This window comes from Anastrepha ludens, chromosome 6, assembly GCF_028408465.1.
Source record: "Anastrepha ludens isolate Willacy chromosome 6, idAnaLude1.1, whole genome shotgun sequence".
Taxonomy (NCBI): Eukaryota; Metazoa; Arthropoda; class Insecta; order Diptera; family Tephritidae; genus Anastrepha; species Anastrepha ludens.
The window spans coordinates 15675977-15703817 of record NC_071502.1 but is presented as its reverse complement, the minus strand read 5'-3'; the positions used below and the strand labels follow the sequence as shown (position 1 = coordinate 15703817).

The following is a 27841-nucleotide window of genomic DNA, read 5'->3' as shown; positions in this document are numbered from 1 at the left end:
ATTGTGTTTATAAATAAGCAAAATCAAATTACTTTTACTATTCCATCTTTGGGTTTCGAAAAAATTATTAAAAACTCTAGCTTAAATAATATAAAATTAATTTTTCTAATTTAACACATACATACTTATATGTATATGTGTATATTAAAGTATATTATTTTATATTTATATTAATCGTTAAATACTCGTTGCAGCGCACACTCTTTTGCATGCAATTATCCATACACACGTAAGTATGCGTGTGCCTTAGCGGTTGATTTACTTGTTGACTACTCTCCCTCGCCATCAGTTAGAACAGCGTTTCGCGCATTGGCTTATGCACCACCACAATCGGATCCCGCTCCGATGACGAAGTACTGTCGTCAGCCGCTGCGGCAGTGAAATTACCGCTCGCACGCCTGCTCACTGAATTCAGCCGCTTTTTGCGTCTGCCGCGCTCCAAGCTCCCTGACGCACCACCATCGGCCGACGACGACGTATTATGCACTTCGGCAATGGAGGAGATCTCTGGCTCAACTATTACTTGGAAATCACTGTCGTCGGATGAGGAAACGCGTGCTTTCTGTTCGCTACCGAAATAATCCTCAACAGCGGGCGGCAATGGACGAACTGCGAGCGGAGTCTTCGGCTTACGACGCGCAAATGGGCTGCCCGGCTGGCTTTGGTCTTCGTATTCGGGATCGGTGAGGAACTCCACGCTGTCGGGACGCATTGTGGCGCGCTTGAATGGCGGTATTTCGGCCACTTTGGGACGCCGCTTCGTGTAGGGGCTGTGTTCATAACCCTGAAAGTTGGCTATCTTCTCGGCACTTTGCAAATTCTGTGACTTCAAATGCGCAGCTGGGAAGCGTGAATCTTCAACGCTGAGACGCCGACTGCGCGAATTGTTGTATTCAACATAGCCGGTACGCGAGAAAGGAATTATGTGAGCGGTACGCTCTTTAGCGCGATTGGATAGCATTTCCTCGCTACGGAAGCGTTGACGATCGTCCAGCATCAAATCGTCGTTATCGTCGGCATCGCCCTCAGGGTTGGTGTGTGAACGTCGTAGTTTAGCGCGACGCGCATGACCCGATTCGGTCAGATCTACCATTGATTTCGCGGGTCGTTCCAGTTTCGGCATGCGTATGGCGTCTTCATAGGACGGCAAGTGATTTTCGTACAGATTTGGGGCATTTGGTGTGCCGGCCTCCTCAAGCATGCGCTGGTTTTGTGCGCGGCTGAAAGGGAGATATATGAATATTGAGTATATACACGCGTGTATGTACATATTTATGTGTGTATGTATGTATGTAGGTATTTAAAATAGATGTCGCTTTAACAATCTCACTCACATTTCCATCATTTCAGCGCGATTTTGTCGATACTCATTTCGATTACGTCGTTGCTTGCGACTCTTCACAAACTTCTTGAAGCAGGTGAAGATGAGGGTACCCACACCGATCGCCAGGAGGCACAACATAATCGTGGTCCATGCTCTTTCAGCCCTTGATGTGCGTCCGCTGGGTACCCAGACATTCGCACAAGCGCCTTCCCAAGTCTTGCCATAGAAGTGGGAGGGTGATGCACAGCGCACGCTGTTGCGGTCCTTTAACTGGAAATACACGGAGAGCAGTGATGTTTGATGAGCTATTCATTGAAATATGTGTATGTGGGTATGTTCATAAAGATCCACTCAATTTGTTCAAAGAAAATGCATACGATGCAAAGTAAGACTTGTAGAATACTATCTTTCTTGCTGATGAAACCATCCATAATAACCATCGGAAGTAGGCATTTTTTCAGATAGTCAAGCAGCCATCTTAGCTTTAAGGTCACCTGTAACCAAGTTAAAAATCGTCAGCCAAAGCAAGGAAGAACTTAAGCCTTTAACGCGCACGACAGTCGTCACTCTCATCTGGGTACCTGGCCATAGGCACATAGAAGGAAATGAGAAAGCTGATAAACTGGCACCGCCCTGTTTTGCCTATAACAACTCCGAAGCGGATGGTCGGATGAAAGCATTCCTGCCGTTTGGAATTTAAGTGTTCTCTGCCCAATCCATAAGAAGGGCGATCCTGCAATCTGTGGCAATTACCGCGGGATTAGTTTTCTAAATATCGCCTATAAGGTTCTAGCGAGCGTATTGTGTGAAAGGCTGAATCCCACCGTCAACCAACTGATTGGAAAGTCTACCATCGACCAAATATTCACATTGCGCCAAATCTTGGAAAAGATCCATGAAAGGAGCATCGACACACACCATCTTTTCGTCGACTTCAAAGCTGCATTCGACAGTACGGAAAGGAGTTAATTGTATGCCGCGATGTCTGAATTCGGTATCCCCGCAAAACTAATACGGCTTAGCAAGATGACGTTGCTGAACACCAGCAGCGCCGTCAGAAATGGGAAGGACCTCTCCGAGCCGTTTGATACCAAACGAGGTTTCAGACAGGGTGAGCATCGTACGAGCCGCAGAACTTAATCGCTCAGGCACAATTTTTTATAAGAGCGTACAATTGTTGATATCGACATGAAGAAGAAGAATCCGAAGCGGTAGAAATAGGCTGTCCCCAAGCCGTGCGCAAAAGGGAGATCTTCTTGCTATTCCATAAGCAGGCCGTTGACTGATGGACTAACACGGATACTTGGACACGGCAGTCGATATATTAGAAAGGTTAATTGTGAGTCGCCCGGAATCTGCCATCGATAGCGCCGGAGGGCTATCGCCTCACCAATATGGCTTCCGTAAAACATGCTCTACTAGAGATGCTGTTATAGCGATTAAGCGCATCGCTCACAAAGCGATCGAAGGTTCTCACTGGTTCTACGGAGATGAAGAGTATTGCCTAGCCACAAAGGTGGATGTAAAAAATGCTAACTTGGGCCAAATGCTAAGTGCGCTGGAGAATTTCCGAAGTCAGCGCTTTAGAACCAAGGTGATTATGCGAACTACCGCACTAATGAAAGTGAACGAAAAAGCAGATGAACTAGCAAGAGGGGGATCTGCCATGAATAACGTACTTGCAGAATCGGTATTCACACCACTACGTGCAGTTAAGAATATAATTTCCTCCGAAGCGGGGATTATAGATGGAAAGACCAGACGAAATGCAAAATTAGCAGAACGTTATGGCCCACCTACAACCTTAAGCAATTATCAACATTGATAAGCATGGAACGACGAGATGCTTGGAGTTTAACGGCAGTCATAACCGGCTTTTGGTCTATCGGAGCAGCCAAAAGGGGCATCCCTCACAACACACACTGTCACAGTTGAAGACAACCGGGAAACAATCTTCCATTGCCTCTGTGAATGCCCTGGAAGGACAGAATGTTAACCCTGGGTCAACCGCTGTTCGAGAGTCTCGAACAACTGTCTGTCTTAGACGTCAACAGCCTAATAAGGTCTCAAACTTCACAGACTGGATATAGTCTTGCTGTAAATAACCGTTAAACAAGTTGGTAACGAGGATGTGGCAACAAAAGGGTGCGGAAGCGTTAGTTGGATTCTGGAATCACTCCTTTAACCAACCACCCGTACTAATAAAACGACAGTCGAGATTGCTGGGAGACCTAATTCTGCGTTTATTCCTTCTAGGCCAGACGTGCCTAGTTACCTCGCAACTATTTATTGTTGGTTTACGCGATGTAAACTGATCTGATCCAAAGCTTGCTTGAGGATAAAGGGATACCTACGCCCTGAGCAGTGTTGATTGATATAAGATCAGCTCCGCTCCTTACAGGCTCATCCGAGATGCAGCTTCTAGTCTCTGGCTCTGTGGCTGTGGACCCAGATAATGATCGTAGTGCATCCCTTAACCAACTCATTTAGAATAGCTCTACGTTCAAGCTCTACTATGGAGGAAGTATGAATTATTTCACTGTAGAGATTTTATGGCAGCTTGACTGTCCGAGTAGACAGTGACCGGATGAGTTCGTAACCCACAACGTCTCTCTAGCTATTAACTCAGCTTCAAAGACACTACAGTAATCTGCTGCAGTACTTCTGAGTGGATGTCACTACTGACACTAATATTTAGAGCCAACTTGGTGTGTCCAACTGGCGCCGGTTAGCACGAGAAAGAAATGACTGGCGCGCTTTGTTAAACTCGAAAACCACTAAAGACCGTTATTGAAGACGGTGGATGGCGCAAAGGCTTGATTCCGAAGAGTAACACCATCAATGTACTCACTGATGGATCAAAAATGGAAGAGAGGCTTGGCGCTGGCATACTCGTATATTGTGCGAAATTAAGCTTCAATACGGCATTTAAACTCCCTGTGTTTCAAGCTGAGATATTTGCTGCATGTACAGACGCGACAATTTACTGCTCAATAAACTTTTGCGTGAATAGCCAAGCGGCTATAAAAGCGATAAAATCACACTGCGTATCATTCAAAACTGTCCTTGAATGCAAGGAAGCAATCAACAAGCTCGCTTGTAATCGCAGACTTTGTGTTCATTGGGTTCCTGGGACTAAAGGCATAGAGAGAAGCGAGACAGTGGATGGAATAGCTAAAGAAGGCGCGAAACTTGAAGGGGATCAAATCAGTCAGTCCTCTGCGCACACTACAAAAAGAACTAGAGGAACGCATGCTCAGAAAGGCAAAAGGCAGATGGCTCAGCCTAACCAATTGCAAAGTTGCCAGGATCATGTGGGAACACGCATATGATGACACGTATACTAAATCGGTTACATTGTTCGATAGAAGAAACTGTAGAAGGGCACTGTCTAGTTCCAGCACACGCTTGCAAGCTAAATTTAACCATTAACGACGTTTGCAGAAAATGTCATGAGCCACGTACAAGAGGAACCTTGGAGCATCTTTTATGCTACTCTCCGACTCTCTCGTAAACTATACCTGGGTGCTTACAGCTTTGAAAGGCTAGAATCTATCCTTGAGCTGGAGCTCCAGCGACTTCTAAAATTCGCGAACTGTGCGCCCATCTTGAGTGATGCATATTTTCGCTAAATAGGACTATGATCTGGTATAGCAGCTATGAACCAAAATGGTCTCTGTGTTGCTTCGGCCAACCAGTATAACCTTACCTTTGTTAAACTCGGCCAAAGTAGCGTAGGCGGTTATGGCGCCAATCAAGAAGAAGAAGAAGTTAAGGCAAGCTAAACTCACTTTGTTGTTTCTTCTTTTTTTGTGAATGCCAAAGTGAGAGCGAGAAAATCTCACGAAATGTGTACATTTTCGTTGTACTCAGTGCCCCATTTTTTTGAACACAAACAGAAAAGCAGAAAAAATCTACCAAATCCACGTCCCATCGATTGCATACCTTCTGTGGCGGTGCGGTTAAATAATCATAGAAGTCCATAAACGTTGCATCTTGGCAATTGCAAATCCATGGGTTATCGCTAATCCAGATGGCATCTAAGTACTGGTTTGAACGAAAATATCCAGCTGGTATTGGATTTGTAAAGCGATTGCCATTCAACTGCAACCAAGCCAATTCCGGAAAACCTGCGAATGTCGTGTTGCGTAGAGCAGATAATCTGGGAAAGAAAGCAACGTTAATACTTCTTAATGCACTCCGACTTTATACTCTAGTAAAATTCTTACTCACTTGCAGTTACTCAAATCTAATTTCTGTAAAGTTTCCGAACGCATATTAGGCGGAAATTCCTTGATTAGTGTTTTCGATAGGTCGAGCCGTTGGATTGCCGGTAAGCCCGTTAACGCATTCCCCTCGATCATTATTATTTCACAGCCACTTAAGTTGACTTCACGCAACGAATTGGATACAAGTTTCGTAAATTTCTCAATGACATTGCGACTTAGGTTGATCGAGACGAGCACATCGTTGGCACGGAACAAATTCATATCGAGACGCGCAATTTCATTGTAAGACAAATCGATTGTGGTCAAATGTTTCAAATTAACGAAGGCATCCACTTGTAGACTACGCAACGAATTGCGCGCCAAATCTAGTGTCTCCAAAAGAGTATTAACGCCGAAGGTGGATTGATCCAGGGTGCGTAACATATTGCCACGCAAGCGCGCACGCGTCAAACTTGGGAAACCACTCAAGTTTACAGTATCCAAATTGCAAAAGGAAGCGTCCAACTCCAAAAGGGTATCCGATATTATCGCATCTTTGAGTTCCAACGCAAAGTTCCACGAAACATTTAAAGTCTCCAAGTTTGGCAAACCTTCGGTTAGTGTTGCGGGAATGCGCAGCAAACTGCAGTTGCTGAGTTCCAGCACGCGCAAGGTGCTCGAAGGTATGTTGTTCAGTGTCGTAATCGCATTCCCCGACAGCGAAAGTCTATCGAGTGCAGGCAGTCCGTTTATAAGATGATCACCGCCAACTGTTGCAATGCCACACTTTTCAAGTTCCAGGCTTGTCAACGATTCACTAATCAGCGCTTCTTCGGACTTGTGACCCGTAAATGTTTCCAAATTATTTCCGCTTAGACTGAGTTGCTTCAAGCTAATGGCATTCTGAAAAACATTACTCGGATTTAGAGCCACCCAACTGTCGAAGCTATTGTTGGTGAGCAGTAAAACACGTAGAGCTGTGAAACCCACGAGGGCGTCCGCGTCTAAATGATCTATTTGATTGTTGGAGAGATCTAAGTAGATGAGTGATCCTATGGCGGCCAACTGCGTGGGAAAATTATCAAAATGGTTGCCAGATAAATCCAGATGATCGATGGGCAGATCCGAAAATTCAGGATACTCCGTTAGACCTTTGTGTGAACAGTCGACACCCAGACTGTCGAGAACCCACGAACATTTGCAGTTTTTTGGACAATTAATTGCCGAGCTCGAGGATGTGAGATAGAGTAGCAACGATATGGCGAGGAAATGGTAGAGGTTAGACATTTTTACACGATGATATGGAATATGACATTTGGATATGCTGAAAAGAGAAAAATTAAATTGTATCAAAATTATGTAAAGAAGAAGACTAAAGAGTATAGTAATAAAATAATGTAAGAAGGAATAATTGCCAAACTGACTGGATAAAGAAGCAACGCAAATGGGTCTCATGGTGAACGAGGAAAAAAAGTGGGACCTCCTGCCATCAAACAAACAGTCTGCGCACTCACGCATCGGCACCCACGTCAGTGTTACCAGTTATGATTGCGAGGTTGTAAGAGGCATCGAAAAAGCTGCTTCTAATAGCGGTCGCCTCGCAGCCAAGCACCTCAGTCAAGCACCTCAAAAGCATATAAGGGACTACGTTTATCTAGGAACCAACATTACATCGATAATAATGTCAGCCTCGAAATCCAATATATATTCTCCATCTTGCTAAGAAGGGCTACTTTGGACCGAATATACAATTGAGTAGTAAAGTCCTCTCTCGACAAACAAAACTACCACTCATGCCCGTCCTAACGTATGGCGCTGAAGTGTGGACGATGAAAATATCTGATGAAGCGTCGTTGGAGTATTTGAGAGAAAGATTCTGCGTAAGATTTTTGGACCTTTGCACGTTGGCAACGGCGAGTATCGTAGGCGATGGAACAACGACCTGTATGAGCTTTGTGACGACATAGACCCACGAGTAGTGCAGCGAATAAAGATCCCGCGGTTTCTTTGACTGGGTCATATCGTCCGAATGGATAGAAACGCGCCGGCTCTGAAAGTATTCGTTGCGATACCAGCTGGTGCGAGCAGAGGAAGAGGAAGGCCTCCTCTGCGTTGCAGAGATGAGTTGGAGGAGGACGGCTTCACTTGATGTTCCCAACTGGCGCCGATTAGCATGAGAAAAAAAGACTGGCGCGCTTTGTAAAAGTCAGATCGCTTAAGCGGTCGGAGGCTGGGCGATTCTTCATATGGTTCAAGCTGCTCACAACTTTCGAGCTTCGTCCAAGTATCCTCTGGTTAGCTTCCGAACATCTGTTCGAGAGCGAGCTAACGTGAAAAGTGGAAGCAACCCAGTTTATCTGGTTGTCCGCTGGGCTTGTGACCCGCCACGGACAGCGATTTTCCTACAGCACTTTTGGTGGAAGTTTTTTGAGTATGGTTTTATATCACGAAAATGGAGAGAATAAGTGAACAATAAATTTTTGAAATAATCTATGGGGGAAGATTAAGAAGACTTTTTAAAATAATCTGCGTATTGTAATAATGGTAGTTTTCTCATTACAGTAATTCGATGTCTAGCGATCTTAGGATGTACTCGTATTTTGGACAAAATGGTGAATTTTTCTAAAGTAGAGAACTGAATAAATTAATAGTTTGGAGACTTATTCAATCTAATATCTCAGCATCTTCAGTTCTTTTTAGCATTAAAAAACTTCAAAAAACATTTTTTGCTTAATTTTTTAGCTAATTTGTGCTAATTGTGCTAATTTGTAAAAAAAATTACAAAAACAATTTTTTTTAAATTAAATTTTTTTGCGAATATTTGGAATTTCATTAATTTTTTGTAAAATTACGAAAACAATTTTTTTTAATTAAAATATTTTGGTAATATTTAAAATATATTTATTAAATTTGTTTTGGGAATATTTGGAATTTCAAAATTTTTTTGTAAAATTACAAAAACAATTTTTTGTTTAATTAAAATATTTTCGGAATATTTAAAATATATTTATTAAATTTTTTTGGGAATATTTGGAATTTCATCAATTTTTTGTAAAATTACAAAAACAATTTTTTTAAATTAAAATATTTTGGAAATATTTAAAATATATTTATTAAATTTTTTTGGGAATATTTGAAATTTCACAAATTTTTTGTAAAATTACAAAAACAATTTTTTTTTAATTAAAATATTTTCGGAATATTTAAAATATATTTATTAAATTTTTTTGGGGAATATTGGGGGTGTAGGGCAGATCGCCTCCGCGTGGTGCACCCTGGGTAGCGCTAAATGATCTGCGGCCTCAACGGCCTCCTGAACGATGACGACCCCCCCTCGCTTTTTCGGATTTGGACAAATTCTTTTCACTACTTTTTCGACTTTTTCTGACCCCTGTGCTGGTAGTCGCGGCATTCTGCCACCTGAGTATGCTGAGGTGAAACTCAGCAGAAATGGCTGATGGGCTAATGACGTGACTGCCCCCGTCCCGTTAAAACCCTGGCAGGCCTCGGAGTACGTTCCAAGTCCGTAGCCATTGGGTTGGCGGTGTAGGTGCGGTTGAGACGACTCCCGTCTTTGTGTCCGGTCTGGCTCTGAACGCATGCCCCATAAGGAAACCCACCTTTAATAGGTAACGGATCACAGACGGAACCGTCTGTGACTCCTGGAGCAGTGGCGCTGGATGGGGTAGCCAGCACCAGCAAAGGACTTTCACCTAGCTTTCCGGGGACTTCGGGGGTATCTCTTCGGGGACCCTCTGTTAAGCCTAAACGGCAGCCTGGACAGAGTAAGCGGTCCTTCTCTGACCTACCAGGATCCTGGAGCGCTACGGTGGCCAGAATGACCCTCAGTTATCTGAGAGGCATTCTCAGACGCTCGAGTGGGCCAGGAAGGTGGTCAGAGGAGCAGAGGAGGGCAGCGGAAAGGGAGTGGAAGCGAGCGCTCCACACCCGGGCTCGGGAGTAGAAAGGCAACGCTCCCAGGAGGAGGACGTCTCCCAAGAGAAGAGACCCAAGATTGGTGGTGGCCCACCAAAATCGTTTAGCGAAGTCGCTAAGCAGGCGGGCTCCATCATTCTCGGGGTGATGGACAGCGGTAGAGAAGACGGCGCTATCTCTAGGGAGGAGTGGAAGAGGGTAGCGTCCGCCATCTCTGCCGTATTCATGAAGGTGGTGAGGGAAAACCCTGGACCACCTCCAAGCTGTGAAAGTGCCGGATGGCACTACGGTTCCTACAAGAGAATCGTCTGCGCTGACGAACGGTCAGCTTCGATGTATAGGGCGGCAGTAGCCTTGGTGGGAGAGGTATGGGAGGGAGCCAAGCTGAAGGTAGTGGACAGAAGGGATCTACCTGTGCGTCCGCGAGCACGTGTCTGGCTCCCCTCCGAACCCTCTGCTTCGAAGGAGATGGAGGAAATCCTCCGCTACTGTAACCCCAAACTTCCCACGCACAACTGGAGGGTGGTTAAGGTGGAGAAGACTGAGGGATCCTATCGGCAAGCGCTGATTCTGCTGAATGCAGAGTCTCTCAGTCCTCTTGCTGAAGCAAAGGGGGTCATCAACTATGGCTTCGAGAAGGTAGTCCTTAAGGTCTACCAAACCGATGCCAGAGGAGATGCCCCCGCACATCCGGAAGTGCTGGGAGAAGCAAGGCCCACAGTAGAGGAAGCTCCTGTGGACATGGAGGTAGATTCCATCACGTCGGAGGGTGACAATGCTGATGACGTCCGCTCTTTACCGGGGTCCGTCATAAGCATCGGGTCGTTCTTCGACAGGGCGGAGGAGGAGAGGCTTCTGGCCTCGGAGAGCGAGGACGCCGTCCTGGAGGTGATGGAGAGGATCCTGGAGGATGAATATTCTTCAGATAAATCTTCAGCACTCTAAGGCGGCGTCCGCCAACCTACTTATCCACCTTGAGCAAGGTGGAGCTGATATAGTCCTGATTCAGGAGCCGTGGCTGAGCAGCAACGGCATTTCTGGGCTCAGGACGAAAAGCTACAAACTGGTGGCGTATAGCAGGACAGGTAAACCAAGATCCTGTATACCCATCAGGAGGGAACTTAACGCATTTATTTTGCCTAATTTCAGCAATGAAGACATTGTGACGGTGAGTCTGGAGGGCCCGGCTGGAAAGCTATGGCTGATGTCCGTATATATGGCACACGATGACGAGGTGGAACCACCTCCGGCGCTGCTAAGGGAAACCCTGGCTGAAGCAAAACGCAGGAAAATCGGCGTTATCATAGGCACTGACGCGAACTCCCATCACACCTGCTGGGGAAGTTCTAACATCAATGCACGAGGTGAGTCACTTTTTGATTATATTTTAAACGAGGACTTGTTTATATGTAACAGGGGTAAGGACCCCACTTTTATTACCGCAGCCAGAGAAGAGGTGCTTGACCTTACTCTGGCTTCTTCCTCACTGATAAACCAAATCTCCGATTGGAGGGTGCTAAACACTCATTCCTTCTCGGACCATAGGTACATTCAGTTCTCTCTCACTCAAACTCGTCCAATAAGATCCCCCTACAGGAACCTGAGGCGGACGGACTGGGATGCATATTATAGAAATTTGCTGAGCTTACTCCCCAAGGCACCGGGAGGAAATCTAGATCTATCGGAAGAAACGATCGACGAACTGGTGGAAACTTTCACCTCAGCTTGCAACACGGCCTTGGAAACTTCTTGTCCAATAACAGTTTTTCCCAGGAAGGAAAAACCGCCCTGGTGGACAACGGAGCTATCTGAGCTTAGGGCCTCATGCATACGCCTTTTTAACAGGGCTAAAAGAATTAGGTCTCCCTCGGGATGGGAACTGTATAAAGCAGGGCTAGGAATATACAAGTCCGAAATTAGGAAGGCTAAGAAGGACTCCTGGAGAAGCTTCTGCGAAAGCGTAGAGGGCTGCCATGAGTCCTCCAGGTTTAGTCGAGTACTCACGAAGAGTTCCGCTCCCTTGGGGTACCTAAGAGACGAATCGGGGCGTTGGGCGATGAGCGGCGAGGAGTCACTGAAGTTACTTCTCGACGCCCATTTTCCGACGAGCCCAGCACCTAGCAGCACCGGCCTGGATAGCATTTCAACTTGCATTCCGGACCGGGGCTGGTTGCTGGATAAGCGTCGCCTGGCTTGGGCCATTGACTCCTTTAGGCCCTTCAAGTCTCCTGGTCCTGACGGCATCATTCCTGCCCAACTACAGAAATCTGTGGAGGTATCATGCCGTTGGTTGAGCCCCATCTATGCGAGCTGCGTAGCCAGGGGCTACATACCAAGATCATGGAGGGCCGTGAGGGTTGTCTTTATATCCAAGGCAGGTAAGAGCTCGCACGTCTCCCCTAAGGACTTCAGACCAATTAGTCTCTCATCTTTCTTACTGAAAACCCTTGAGAGACTGATTGACCTGCACATAAGAAGCGCAATTCCTCGGGGTCGACTGTCGCATACCCCACATGCTTATTGCAAGGGTAGATCGGTGGAATCTGCCCTACATACAATCGTGGAAGAAATCGAAGAGTCTCTTCTTCAGAAGGAGTTTGCGGTAGGCGCCTTCCTCGACATTGAGGGGGCTTTTAACAACGTCCTTCCGGAGGCAATTACCAGGTCTCTAGGTAAACTAGGGGTCGAAACCGACCTTATAAGACTTATCCACAAAATGCTTAGCGACAGAACTGTCACGGCAGAGTGGGGCGGTATCTCCCTCCACCGGCAGGTGAGTAGAGGTACTCCGCAAGGTGGGGTTCTCTCACCATTCCTCTGGGTTGTTGTTCTAAATGATCTGTTGGAGGAGCTGGTGAAGGGAGGCTGCAGGGTAATTGCCTACGCGGATGACGTGGCACTAATTGTTAGAGGAAAATTTTTGGATACTCTGTACAACTTGATGCAGGGATATCTGAATGCAGTTGTTAGATGGGCAACGGATTGTGGCCTGTCGGTGAATCCTCTTAAGACGGAGCTCGTCCTATTTACGAGGAAATATAAAATACCCAGAGCTCAACTTCCCTCACTAGGGGGCGCTCCTCTGATGCTTTCTGACAAGGTGAAGTACCTTGGTATTATTCTTGACAGCAAGCTTACATGGAAGCCCAATATTGAGGAAAGGGTGAAGAAGGCAACAATCGCCTTGTATGGGTGCAAGGGCGCAATTGGCAAAAGATGGGGCCTCTCGCCTCGAGTTGTTTTCTGGCTGTATAATACCATTGTAAAGCCTATCTTGTTATATGGAGTCATAGTCTGGTGGAACTCACTAGAGAAGACGACATTGGTGAAGAAGCTGGAAAGAGTTCAGAGGTCGGCACTCATTGGAATCAGTGGGGCGCTTCGAACGACTCCTACTCTGGCGCTCAACGCAATGTTAAATGTGGTACCCGTAGATATCGCAGGCAGAACTGCCGCTACACGTACCGCAATCAGACTGAGGGGCTGGAGCTATAAGCTCAATCTCCCTTATGGGCACTCAAGCATCCTTAGAAACTTTGAGTTCATCCCTCTGTCAACAGACCAGTGTATACCCTCATTTAGTTCAACCGGAACATTCACCACTCACATCCCGTCAAGGGAAGAGTGGACGGGGGGCTACACTTGGGGGCAGGGCCTGGTGAACTTGTTCACGGATGGATCGAAGTTGGAAGGAAAGGTTGGCGGAGGAGTCTTTTGCGAAGGGCTCCCCGTCAGACTAAAATTCAGGTTACCGGACCACTGCAGTGTGTTCCAGGCAGAGGTAGCCGCAATCAAGGAGGCAGCTGATTGGCTGCTCAAATGTGTACTAACAGTCAAGAAGGTAAATATTTACTCCGATAGCCAAGCGGCAATAAGGGCCCTCGGGTCTATGACGGTGCATTCGGAATTGGTCAAGGAAAGCTTGACCTCACTTTCTACTGCGTCCGAATTCTTTGACATCAGCCTCATCTGGGTTCCCGGTCACAGCGACATTGCGGGAAACTGTGAGGCGGATGAGCTGGCTAGACAAGGGACATGTGAGGTGATTTCCCCGCGGAGGGAGAAAATTGGAATCCCCCTGACTACCTGCGGTCTGCTCCTGGAAAGATGGGCATCGCGCAAACTCAGCGAGCGCTGGGAAAATGCACAAACGTGCAAAGTCGCGAAATCCTTCTGGCCACGTGTGGACCGAAGGCGCTCGGGTGAGCTTCTGAGTCTGACAAAATATCAGCTCTCCAATCTAGTGGGTTCTCTCACAGGACACAATGCGCGAGGAATGCATGCTGTGAGACTTGGAATCATCTCGAGTCCTTTCTGTGCTGGATGTATGGAGGATGAGGTGGAATCATCTCAGCACCTTCTCCTTAGCTGCCCTGCCCTGGCGGGGCTAAGATTCAGGCATCTTGGCTCTTATTTCTTTGCCACGCCTGCTGAGATAGCTGGCGCTGACATTAAAAATCTGATGAGTTTCATCAGCAGCATTAAGCGGTTGACGCAAACATAGTCATCGTTCATAATCCGCACGCTCCTAACCTTCCCATCACCACCTCTCCCCGCCCTCTCCCTGCGCCTCATCGGTCCTTCCCCTCTCCTCACTTCCTTGACAATGGTATCACAAAGGACGAATCTCTCTTCGTCCAAGTGTGCCCACTCCCTGGGCAACCATACTAACCTAACCCTAACCTTGGGAATATTTGGAATTTCATCAATTTTTTGTAAAATTACAAAATCAATTTTTTTTTTTAATTAAAATATTTTCGGAATATTTAAAATATATTTATTAAATTTTTTGGGAATATTTGGAATTTCAAAATTTTTTTGTAAAACTACAAAAGCAATATTTTTTAAATTAAAATAGTTTGGGAATATTTAAAATATATTTATTAAATTTTTTGGGAAATACTTGAAATTTCATAAATTTTTTGTAAAATTACAAACACAATTTTTTTTTTAATTAAAATATTTTGGGAATATTTAAAATATATTTATTAAATTTTTTTGGGAATATTTGGAAATTCATCAGTTTTTGGTAAAATTACAAAAACAATTTTTTTTTAAATTAAAATATTTTGGAAATATTTAAAATATTTTTAATTAAATTTTTTTGGGAATATTTGAAATTTCATCAATTTTTTGTAAAATCATCACCTCTCAGACTTTTTGCTTATTCTTCTTATTAATAGCAGAGGGTATGCGCAGTAGTCCCTGAAACTTTCATAGCGAGATTCCCATAACTTTTCGAGTTATATTCAAATACGTATAGCGAACCAGTGCAGTGCAGAACCAGAAAAATCAGTGTAAATTACAGCTCTAGCGAAGCGTCGCTACGTTCATTAGTAAGCGGATATACAGTAGAGGAGCTTCCGATATTTCGTATACAAAATATTGTCCACCTTGGATAAAGATAAAATTAACAAAAATATTAACATAATATATATAGGCGAAAATACCACTGCAAAATGTTTAGTCCACGCTTCTGAAGTTGTTGGTGGGTGTGCGTCGCGAAAAAAGGAAAAGGTCGCCTTCGAAAGGCAAAGGTTTTTATGAGACATTTTTTCAAGTCAAAAATATACTCTGGCGCTTGCCTGTGGAGGCAAATTTTTTCCATTTTTTAATGTCTCCTCAAAATACGAAGAGTGACGTGACAACAGTAATATATATATATATATATATATATATACAATATATATACAATATATATGTGGCAGAAATACACTCGAAGGCTTGCCACTGCCTGCCGAGGACTAACAGCTATAAAAAACATCTGTTTCTATCATTTGGTGTTTCATGGCCAAGGTTTCGAGCCCGTGCACTACTTCTTAACTTTGGTGTTTCACCAAGATTCAAGTCCACGTTCTCTCTGAATTCCGAATGGTAGTCACGCATCAACCCATACGGCTAAGGCCGCCGCCGACAACAGTAGTACACTCTATAAAAATAGCACAGCTTCAAAAAAAAAAAAAAATGTATATCTGAAACTAATTTTTTTTGTTTACAATGTTATCGGTCATTGTATGACTAATTTTTAAGCGAACACGCGCTCATATTTATATGAAAGTAGATAACATTAATATTAATATTACTGTAGAAGTTCATAAGTCGATCGATTGCACAGCTAAGCGAAGCGTCGAGGTATCGTAAATAATTCTACATAAAATTTGACTCCACTTCCTGGCCTTCAGCATACCGCAATTTGGCTTTATTTATTTATTATTTAATTATTTATTCATTATTTTTATTTATTTATTTATTTCTTCATTAATGTCTAAGAAAATTCAGAACAGGCATTTAAAATATTAATTCAAAAGTAAAAAAAAACCGGGTTGTTCAATAAGTTCTGCGTTTCGATGAGAAAAAGACAGTTTTACGATCTGAAATTCACTTTATTATTCAGTATAGTCTCCCTGAGCATCATCAATACACTTGTTCGAACGAGATTTGAATTTATGAATTCCATCCCTAGAGTGAAAATCTTGAAGCCGTGCAAAATACGCTTCCACAGCTGTTATAACTTCGACATTTGATCAAAAACGCTTTCCACGCACGCATTTTTTTAGGTGTGGAAACAGATAGAAGTCGCTAGAAGGCAAATCTGGTGAATACAGAGAATACTCCAACAATTCGAACTTTACTTCATCGATTTTAGCCAGTGTAAAAATGCTTTTGTGACAGGTGCATTGTCCTGATGAAAAAGATTTTTTTTCTTTTGCAAACTGGGTTAATTTAATGATTTTTTTCCTTCAGCCGATCTAAAAGGTTGCAATAATATTCAGAATTTATTGTTTTACCAGTTTGCAAGTAATCCATAACAAAAAAATTCCTTTCGCATAACAAAAAACTGATGCTAACAACTTCTTGGCCGATTTCTGGATACAGGTTCGTATCGGAGCCGAAGAAACGCGTTCACACCACACTTTATCATCTTATTTTGATTTAGGGTCATGGTGAAAGACCCAAGTCTCATCCACAGTAGCGAATCGATGCACAAAATGCTTTTTATTCTTTCGAAAACGCTCTAAATGTTGCTGAGAAAGTCGCATTCGAATGTGTTTTCGCTCCATTGTTAGCTAAAACGGCACCCATTGCGCACACAGCTTTTTGAAACCCAATACTTCAGTCAAAATATTGCTTACATTGCTTAATGAGGTGCCTAAGGCTTCTACTAAATCTCATTCACTCGACGATTTTTCAACGCGATATCCTTCATTTTTTCTACGATTTCTGGTGTTGTTGCTGCTTCTTTGGATGTCCTTGATGTGGATTGTCTTCATGGCTTGTACGGCCCCATTTAAATTCGGTATTTCATCTTTGTTCGAATTGATGGCGAAAAGTCTTCATACACTTTTAACATTCATTCATAAATTTCCTTTACTTTCAAGCCTTCCAAAAATAAAAATTCGATCACTGCAGGGTACTTGATTTTTTCCATTGTAGAAAATACTGTGACACGTCGATGCTAAATGGCTTGTAATCAAAGCATGAATTGACAGATTAAAATCAAACTTTATAGAAGTTCATATGCAGAGTGCACCAACATAAGAAAAAAATTTAGGCTAGTAGCAACGCCCTCTCTTATCGAACCGCGAAACTTATTGAACAACCCAGTGATTTTGATGATATCTACAGGGTCCGGCACTCGAAATGTAACCATCTTCAGACCGCTCGCGCAGGTGATGCAAAAATTAAAATCAATAAAAATATTTTATCGCACCATTACTCGTTACAATGATACTGGTAGCATCGTGAAACGTCATGGAGGTGGTCATCAAAAGACTCCAACGTCACGTGAAATGATTGAAAGAATGAAGAAGCGACTTGAGCGAAATCCCCGACGAAGTGATAATCAAATGGTGAAAGAACTGAAAATATCTGCCCGTAGCATCCGCCGCATATTCAAAAATTATCTCAAAATCAAGCTTTACAAGATAGAATAGGCGCATGATCTCACACCTCAGACTTGAGAGAGCGAGGGAGTTGCTTCGCTTGGCCGAAAGCGGTCAAATTCCGAACATTGTGTTTTTTGTCGAGAAAATTTTTCAAATTGAGCAATTCGTAAACTCCCGATGGGGTTTATTTGACCGACCGTTCATATGAGAATTTGAGTCATCGATTGACCACCAGGAGACAGCACCCGCCACAGGTAATGGTTTGGGCCGCTGTAACAGATGGGTGTTCTCCAATCGTTTTCATCGAGTCTGGCGTCAAGGTAAATGCGAAATATTATCGGGAAAGTAATCTGGAGGTTGCCTTGAAGCCGTGGGCAGACAAACATTTCGGTGGCAGACCATGGACGTTTCAACAAGACTCAGCACCGTCGCACAAAGCTCGAGTGAACCAAAAATGACAAAAAAAACAACGTTCCGAACTTCATAACGTCCACACAATGGCTCTCAAATTCACCAGACGCGAATCCCATGGATTATTCGCTTTGGGCCACTTTGGAGAGCAAAGTCCGAACTAAAAGATACACCAGTCTCGAGGCACTGAAAAAAGCTATTATCCTCGAGTGGGCCAAAATATCTGCAAGTCACATTCGGGCAGCTTGCGATTCGTTACTGGACTCTCTCTCAAGGCCATAGTCAAGGCAAAAGGTGATCATATCGAGCAAAAGTAAATTGATTCTTAATTTTGTATTATTTTCACACATTTTTTACTTTGAACTGATTAAAAGTATGAATGTATCTATATCAATATAATGCAACAGTATTACGCAATCGAGCCTCATTTAATGGTGTAAAATTATGCGAATTGCTTCGTGAGACACGCTGAGGTCTCGAGCTATCTCCCTCAAACTTAAATAATGGTTTTTCAGCACCATTTCTTTGACTTATTCGATGTTTCCATCCGTTGAAGGCGTTGATGGGTGACCAGATCGGGGCAAATCTTCCACGATTTCTCGGCCCTCTGCAAACGCTTTATGCCAATAGTAGAACCATGTTTTTGATGAAGTATACCCGCACACATTTTCAATGATTCGGTACACGAAATCCCATTCAAAACACAAATTTTAGTCAAATTCTTTGTTCGATATTTTTATTCATAGTGAAAATCGCAGAGCACAGCTGCGGTTGACTGATATAATTAGATGCCAAAAAGAAGCCAATTGACAAATCACGCTCAAACTCTGCGACACTATAGAGGACAGTTGTCGCAACATTCCAGCAAAAAATAGACATATATGTAACACGCGATTTTTAAATGGATATCCCGATATTTTTTTTGACAGAATGTACTCGTGCAAGCAAGAAAATCGTCTACTATATTTTGTTGCCGCTTTATAGTTTCTCAACTGGGTTTGTAATTACTTATAGAATATGACATTGTGGTATTTGTTTTGTTAATGAAATGGCTTAAAAAGTATATTTAGAGCCATGTAGGTATGTATGTATGTGGCTAATTATGTACATACACGGCATATAGCCGTCCTTATCAACTTTATCTGCTCCTATCAATGAAAGAGCGCATGAAAGCGAAACAAAACAGTTACAAGACCTCTTACATGCATACCTATGTGTATGTATGTGCATATACATGTATATATATACCTACATTTAAATATTATTATTATAAGCAGCAATCAGTTTATAGTTGTATTTTCGCAGCAAAAAAATGTATAGCAGAGCTATCCGTACTCGAATCATATTATAAAAATATAATAATGCAACTTTTACAACTTTTTATGCACAGATGCAATGGGAAAATGTTAATGACAGCAATAAATGAACAAGGGCTAGATTGATAATAACTATGCGACAAATAATAAACCCATTAATATTCATTCTAAATTGTTTCTTTTTCGATTTCTTCTTACACAAGGAAGAGCAAACTTTACGTCATTTAGAGAGGGTTTCGAAAGTTTCGAATACTTTCTAATTTCATAACTTTTTCCATTCTGCGAGCAGTGGAAGATCTGCTGGTGTCATCCGGAGTTAATAGAGGTTGTCCCCTAGGCGGTGTGCTGCCTCCATTGCTCCGGCAAACCCTACCAAGACTGGTATTGTCCTCTTTACCAGAAGGAGGAAACTTGATGAACTCGTTCCGCCTAAGCTAAAAGGAATCACAATCCAGCTATCCAAAGAAATCAAATATCTTGAAGTAATTCTCTTCCTTGGAAGTCACACGTTGAAACAAAGACATCCAAAGCACTGACAGTCACTACCAGTGCAAAGGTGTCTTTATGGAAACGGGGATCTTTCTCCTAACAAGATGCTATGGATCTACGCGGTTATGATAAGACCTATTATCACCTATGTATCAGCCGTCTGAGTGAGTAGACTCTCTCTCGTGGTAGTCAGGAGGACCTTATCGAGACCACAACGCACTGTGGCCATCTGTTGCGCCGGAGCTTTTCCCACTACTTCATTCGGCATTAAATGCTCTGGTTAGTCTACCACAACTTGATGTTTTCATCCAAGAAGAGGTCTTGAAGGCCATCTGCAGGCTGAAACACAATGGAAATTGGTACGCCCTTGTCCGGTATTGGACAACAGAGTAGGCATTCACTTCTATTCAATGATCCTCAACATGCCCCTTGACTCCATGCCATCAAGAGTCTTACTTGAAAAGAGATACAGGGTGGTGCTGCCAGATGCTCAATTGTGGTCAAACTCTGAAAACGAGGCCGGCAAACACTGTTCTCGCACTTTCGCGGATGGCTCCAGGACCGAGCACTGTTCCAACTCTGGTGTCTACGTGGAATCATGCATCTGTGTTTCAAGCGGAGGTGTTTGCGTTTCAAGAAGCGATGAACTTTGTTGTGGAAAACAGATGGAGAGGCAGGTCTGTATGTGTCTGCAGCGACCTTAGACAGCCCCCCAACCACTTCAAGGGTAGTCGAGTCCTGTAAATCCAGCCTGAACTATGTCAGTAGACATAGTATGCTAATGGTAACATGGGTCCCGGGTGTATAATTTTCAAATAAAAATTTTTAATTAGTTGATATAAGAAATTTAAAAGAATTAATCGATCGCCTGTAGCTTCTCAGGCGCTTACTGAAAGACTTTATGCGGGAATGCATTATGCATTTAAAAATCCTTTTTCTGTTTTTGTTGGACATTTATTGAAAGGTTTACCTCATGGCTGTGTGAAAATATGTTTCTTAGAGAAGCTGGTAGTGGCAGAAATTATTTCGCCATTAAATACTTGAAATGTTCACATTGTTGTCGTACAACTTGACTTAGATATGTTAAATTTGTATTTAAAAATAAATAACATTTCATAGGCTTCACGTATTATTTTTTGCAAAAGCTCAGAGGGAAAATTGAAGAAAAAACAATGTTGCAAGCAAATAGTTTTTCGAAATTCGAAATTATAGCATCATTACCCCCTAAATATATGTAAATGCCTTTAAAGAGGCAAGACATGAAACTTCAAACGAAAAAAGACAACAGTGTAAAGTATAAAGTAGGCTAAAGGCGACGTTAATGCAACGGAGCGAGCGGCTCGCGCAAATGTTCCTTTTATGCGGTGTGGTGCGCGAACATTACAAAACAAAAACAACTAGCTCATTATAAAGGGCTTTCCAATAACAGGTGCCATATTGAATAGCCTGCTATTTCGGTAGATGTCACTTTTGAAGCTGTCATTTTTTGATATTTGACAAGTTGAAAAGCCTCTCTATCCTCAACGTGTGACTGTTTGGTGCGGTATATGGTCCGGCAGAGTCATTGGACCTTACTTTTTCGAAAATGAAGCTGGAGCAACAGTTACGGTGAATGGATTGCGCTATCGAGAGATTATTAATGATTTTTTATGGCCGGAATTGGATGGTATTGATCTGGTATTGATTTTCAACAAGACGGCGCTACTTGCCACACAAGCAACGAAAGCATTGATCTTTTACCAAAATAACACCTCTTATTGGAAAACCCTTTATGTTGATGCTTGAAGTGTGCACATCGGCGGAAAAAATGAGCTTGAGCCAGACATTAATAATGCAGTTAATTGAGTGCCTAAAACGAGCTAGAATTGTGGTAAATAAAAAATGAAAATATACAAAAAAAAAAAAAACAACGAAAAAATAAGAGCATGGGATTGGATTAAATGGCTTTAGGGTAAAAATAATTCCGCAACCGGTTTCTGCTACTACTAAGCCGAGGGACTGCGGTGAAGTATTTGTCAAGAACTTCAAGTCCTCGTAGCTTTGTGCTGAAGCAAGGAATCTTAACGTAGCGAATAATCTCTCCTTTGGCGTAATCGCGTCTCGCATTAATGTATTTTTTTTCCAACAGTTGCAGGCGTTACCAATTTGAGATTTTTGTAATAAGTTTCCACGAACTTCCCAAACATTTTTATAATTTCTAAAATCCGACAATTCAAGACGATTTAATAGTTTTACATCCTAGAAAGATGCCATCTTCTAAAGGGTTTTTCAATTGGCGCGGGTCGATTTTGGCGCCCTGTGGCAGCCATTTTGTTTTGGTGACATCTGTCAAATCTTTTGTTTATTATTCAGTTGTTTATGCCAAATCATCATGGCAAGTTACACGATTGAACGGCACGTTCAAATGATAAAACTTTATTATCAAAATGAGTGTTCATTAACGCAAACGTTGCGCGCATTGCGCCCATTTTTCGGTAGACGTGGTGGCCCTTCAAAGTCGACTCTTCAACGTTTGGTGGCCAAATTTGAGACGACCGGGTCAGTAAACAATCAGCCAACACCCGTACGTTCAAGGAACGCAAGATCAGCCGAGAACATTGCCGCGGTCTGTGAAAGTGTACAGCAGAACCCGAGGCAGTCTATTCATCGCCGTGCACAAGAACTTGGCCTTCGCAGACTTCAACTTGGCGAATTTTGCGTCGGGACTTGGGCCTACACCCGTACAAGATCCAACTGACCCAGGAGCTCAAAGTTGATGACCATAGACAACACCGTTTGTTCGCTGACTGGGCTTCGAATCGTTTGGAAGAGAACCCCAGTTTTGGGCGGAAAATCATCTTTAGTGACGAGACGCATTTTTGGATGAATGGCTGTGTTAACAAACAAAATAATGTATCCTCACCAGGTGATAATGCATCCTCAAAAAGTTACCGTTTGGTGTGGATTTTGGGCCGGCGGCGTCATTGGTCCGTACTTTTTTGAAAACGGCGTTGGTGAGGCGGTCACCGTCAACAGCGAGCGCTACACAATGATGATAACCAGTTTCTTATAGCCCATATTGAACCATATGGACCTAGACGACATGTGGTTCCCGCAGGACGGCGCTACGTGCCACACAGCAAACGCCACGATTGACATTCTGCATGAACGATTTGAGGGTAAGGTTATCTCTCGCAGGGGTGATGTGAATTGCCCACCAAGGTCATGCGATTTGACCCCGCTAGACTTTTTCCTGTGGGGTTTCTTGAAGTCTCAGGTCTATGCAAATAAACCACAATCGACCGATGCTCTAAAGGTGAACATAACACAGGCCATCGCTCAAATTCAGCCGGATCTATGCGGAAGAGTCATTGAAAATTGGACCACTTGGATCCGTTCCACCGTAAGAAGCCGAGGCGGGCATTTGAATGATGTTATATTCCATACATAATGGCATATATGCGCCTTTCAAATAAAAGAATAATTTTGTTAATAACTCACACACAGCTTGTTTTATTCCATTTCAACATCTACCCGCCCTTATTGAAAAACCCTTTATTAGCCAATAATTTACCCATGCTTTTCGGTGTTTTGCTCTAACGCCCTTTTTCCTTTTCTTAATAAAATTAAAATAATACATAACAACTGCAATCACATCGTCCGCATTTTTGCTATCCACCTTTGCGCTAATCAGCACAAAATCACATATGAACCACTCGCCGTCTGTGGCAAGCGACAGCGCGCATGAATAGCGAAAGCTGCCTTATTACTTCATCTTTTATTATTCCGCCATGACATAAAACATATGAAATATTAAAAGTCTGGATTCTTTTTAAAATTTTTAACATGCAATATTACCACTACAATCATTGTACATTTAAAACACCGTAATTTGCCAAAAAAATCTATATAAAAGTTTCGTGTTTTTCGGATCAGAAGCGGTGCAATTCACATATTGCTAGTGGCAAGTAAAGTTTCGCGTGCCAGCGGTTTGTCCAGTCCCTTGACCTTTTGTTGACAAACTAAAAAAATGAAATGCGTCATCCGCTCTCAACGGAAAATGCGAGAGTTTAATATCAGTTTATATTTGGACATTTAAATATTATACATATATTTTTTTTACACAAAAACATGAAACGCGTAGTTTGACATATAAATTTGTATACGAGTGCTTATTTGTAGGAGCATTCAAAATAAGCTGATCTACATGGAATTAACTAGAGATTAACACACAAATATGAAGCAGTACCCCGCAGTCAACTTCTAATGTGAAATTGAAAACCGATAGTTAACAGCCGAACTTAAGTTAGTTCACCAAAGTGAAAAGTGCCCTAAGTAGTTTTTGTAGTGTTAATAAAAATAATACAAAGTGAGTTATCAGTGCTTTTAAAGCGTTTAATTCGAAGGTGTTAAAGATTATGATTTCCTGTAAGTTTAGCAATGTTAATGCCTTAATTACACAGGTTGGTTGAAAAGTGGTGAAAGCGACTACTTTCAACCAGTGGAGGAATAAAAATGTACGCCATTTTAATATTTCATCTGTCATTTGAACACAAACGAATTTTCATTCGATCTAATAAAGAATTAATTTGTTTAAAAGACATTTGAAATTGACAGGTTGTGTATTTTTTACAATGAAAATAATTAAATAATGGGCAGTGATATAAAGGGTTTTCCAATAGGAAGTGTTATTTTGATATTCAAAGAAAAATGATATTTTTTAATATAAATAATCGAATGTTTATTTCATTATAAAGAGGAAGTTATGCCGTTAAGAGTGGAAAATAACATCAGGCAAATGACCACCACGACCACGCTTACAGGACAATATCCTTTTCATGAAATTTTCCATAACCGAATTTTGCAAAGTGGCTACCCTATATCCTCGATAGCCGCACGAATTCCATCGTTAACGTCTTGAATTGACCCTGGGCTGTTGGCGTAGACCTTCTCTTTCACGTGGCCCCAAAGAAAAAAGTCACAAAGTGTTAAATCACAAGATCTCGGTGGATCACAATTGGATCACCTCTTCGAGAGATAACTCGATCCGGAAACTGTTCCCGTAAAAGATCAATGGTTTCGTTGCTTGTATGGCACGTAGCGCCGTCTTGTTGAAAATAAACGTTGTCCAGATCAATACCATCCAATTCCGCCCATCAAAAATCGTTAATCATCTCTCCTGTTTAACACCTAACATCTGTTATTGGAAAACTCTTTACACTTTTTTTTAGTTTAGAAGGATTTAAAAGCAACTTATTCATGCACCTCAGACAAACACCCAGAGATGCCTCAATCTTACAGTATTTAACCTGATGATCTTCGTCAATCGTTGGAAGAGCTTCCCGGAATTCGTTGGTCAGCGAGCAAATTCATTGTTCCAGTTGTTTTTTTATGGAGCCTTCTCGCCGTATAGTGATTTTAATTCAACGATGCATTCTTGTCTAGTAATCCACATCGAATACTATGAAAAATAATCGCAAAAAAATGTTTACGGTTGAATTTAATTTTTTTGCAGCAATGAATTTTTAAAGCCAATATAAACAGAACTAATTAGACTCACAAATCAAAACTTTCTGAAAGCGTTTATGGAAGAATTTGTCAAACTTTTCAATGGAATTGCTAGCTGGCACCTGACAACGGAAAAAATGCCCAAGGGCAGGAGTACAAATAGCGAAAAAGTTCTGGTCCTTCATTTTCAGCTATGCATCCATGGGTTGGCGCGGCTGTAGTCGAATGTTTTGGTACGTGACTACCCTTCAGGATTGCGTAGGTTCGAATCTTCGAGCATGAAACACCAAAACGATAGAAAAAGTAATCAATCGTTTAGCTACACTCGAAGTGTAACCAATTAAAAAGGCCATCAATTTAGTTTGAAAAATTACTTTTATTTAATTCAAAGTAAGAAATGTGTGAAAATAATACAAAATTAAAAATCAATTTACATTTGCTCGACATGATCACCTTTTCCCTTGACTATGGCCTTGAGACGGTCCAGAAACGATTCGCAAGCTGCCCGAATGTGACTTGCAAGTATTTTGGGTCACTCGCGGACAATGGCGTTTTTCAGCGCCTCGAGACTGGTGAGTCTTTTAGTTCGGACCTTGCTTTCCAAAATGGACCATAGAGAATAATCCATCGAATATGCGTCTGGTGTATGTGAGAGTCATTGTGTGGACTTTATGAAGTTCGGAACGTTGTTTTTTAGCCATTCGTGGTTCACTCGAGCTTTGTGAGACGGTGCCGAGTCCTGTTGAAACGTCCATGGTCTGTCAACGAAATATTTGTTTGCTGCACGGCTTCAAAGCAACTTCCAGATTTCTTTCCCGATAATATTTCGCATTTACCTTGACGCCAGGCTTGATGAAAACGATTGGAGAGCGCCCATCTGCAGTTACACCGGCCCAAACCATTACCTGTGGCGACGGGTGCTGCCTCCAGGTGGTCAATCGAGAACTCAAATTATTGTAAGAACGGTCGGTCAAATAAGCCCTATCGTTTTGGGAGTTAACGAATTGCTCAATTTCAAAACTCTCTTAAGTCTGACTTGTTGCTGCTTTGGCGTGAGATTATGCGCTTTTTGGATTTTGGATCTTGTAAGGCTTGACTTTGAGATCATTTTTCAGTATGCGGCGAATGCTACGGTCAGATATTTTCAGTTCCTGCGCCATTTGAGTGGCACTTCATCGGGGGTTTCGCTCAAGTCGCTTCTTCACTTTTTGAATCATTTCACGTGACGTTGCAGTCCTTTGATGACCACCTCCATGACGTCTCGCAATGCTACCAGTATCAGAATGGACCTGCCGAAGGTCTAAGTGTGTCTTACGACAACCACCCTACCTACCTACCATCAGTGTAACGAGTAATGGTGCGATAAACAAAAACTTAATTTACTTAAAGGTACTCGAACTCACGAACACTGGCGGGTTGGGATTTCCTAGCCAAATATAATGTAATCTCACTATTACGTTTAAAATCCATTACTGATTTTCTTTTTTCGCGTTTACTCTCGGAAAAAAGCTTCCCTGCGCTTATAAACAAAACTCTGGACTGTCATTTAGCCAACTAACAGATAGCTGACACCCGTGCATCAGCTGATCGAGTGGTCTGAAGTTGGTTACATTTCGAGTGCTAGATCCTGCAATGGCGGTCGCCTCTCGGCAGGCAATGGCAAGCCTCCGAGTGTATTTTTGTCACGAAAAAGCTCCTCTTAAATAAAAAAGTTTGCCATTCGGAATTCGCTTAAAACTGTAGGTTCCTCCATTTGTGGAGGAGCTCGGGTGTAGGCACCAATTATTTTTTATTTTTACCCATCGGTTTGACTATCAAAGAGCGCACAATCGTTGGATATGAACCACCGAGTGGACGTCCAAGAAATAGAACAACACCAAAAATTATTCAGCAAATGGTTGTAAATATTCATGTTTGACGTATGAAGAGGAGAAAAAATTAATTTTATTTAAATTTTCCACTTTGTTTTATTTTTTGCTTTCAACACTTTTCAACCAACCTGTATAATATTATATACAAATGAACTAAAAATATTTTAGTCAACTATCAATTTCCATAAAACCTTCTTATCATACAAACAATTACAAAAACAAATACAATAAACGCCAAAGTATTGCAGATATTCGATTAGTCATACCTAAATTATTTTGAGCACGGCGCGCTTATGGACGAAGAGTGATATTTTTTGTATATGTGTGTATGCGCTTAGAGACTTATAGTTTCGTTTTTTACAGATGGCTGCGCGTTTTATATAAAATGAAGTGTTAATTACTGATGTATAATTAAAAAAAAAAAAATATAGTCACTAAGGTTTTGTTCGAATTAATTTTGTTCCACGTTTTTGGTGTTTCTTTTTGTTCACTTTTAATGCAATTGCGCAACGCTCCCTATTGCTGTTTACATATTTCAAAATTTTACTATTTCACTTCCTCACTTTTCCTCAGCTGCTATAAATTTTTACTATCAAAGAGCGCATCTATTGGCAGGGCTCGTTTTTTTGTACGGATCGTTAACGCGACACATTCGAAATTCACTCGATTACTGGTTGTGTTCACCTGTTGCGCCCAGCTTACGGATTGTGTTTGTCTTATCAGCAGAAGACACACACCAAATCGTACCGAACCCCCTCGCCGAAGCTACATTTAATACTACGTATGTATGTATGTATGTGTGTGGCTCTCACCCGGTATGGCTAATGGCCTGATAAGATAAGCTGCATTGATAATGGCGCGCGCATTCGTCTACAATTTGGTTTATATTCCGCTTCGAAAATTGTAAATATGG

The 27841-nt window shown here is 42.3% G+C and overlaps 1 protein-coding gene across 1 annotated transcript; it reads right to left on the bottom strand.

Moving 5' to 3' along the window:
* Positions 1 to 28: 28 nt before the first annotated feature.
* LOC128867576 (insulin-like growth factor-binding protein complex acid labile subunit) lies at positions 29 to 27635 on the bottom strand. Its single transcript, XM_054108943.1, has 5 exons — positions 27195 to 27635; positions 5558 to 6856; positions 5270 to 5486; positions 1335 to 1594; positions 29 to 1220 (listed from the first exon to the last, which is right to left on the bottom strand). The coding sequence occupies exons 2-5, from the start codon at positions 6817 to 6819 to the stop codon at positions 290 to 292; spliced, it is 2670 nt and encodes an 889-aa protein (XP_053964918.1). The 5' UTR covers positions 6820 to 6856; positions 27195 to 27635; the 3' UTR covers positions 29 to 289.
* Between the last annotated feature and the right edge of the window lie 206 nt (positions 27636 to 27841).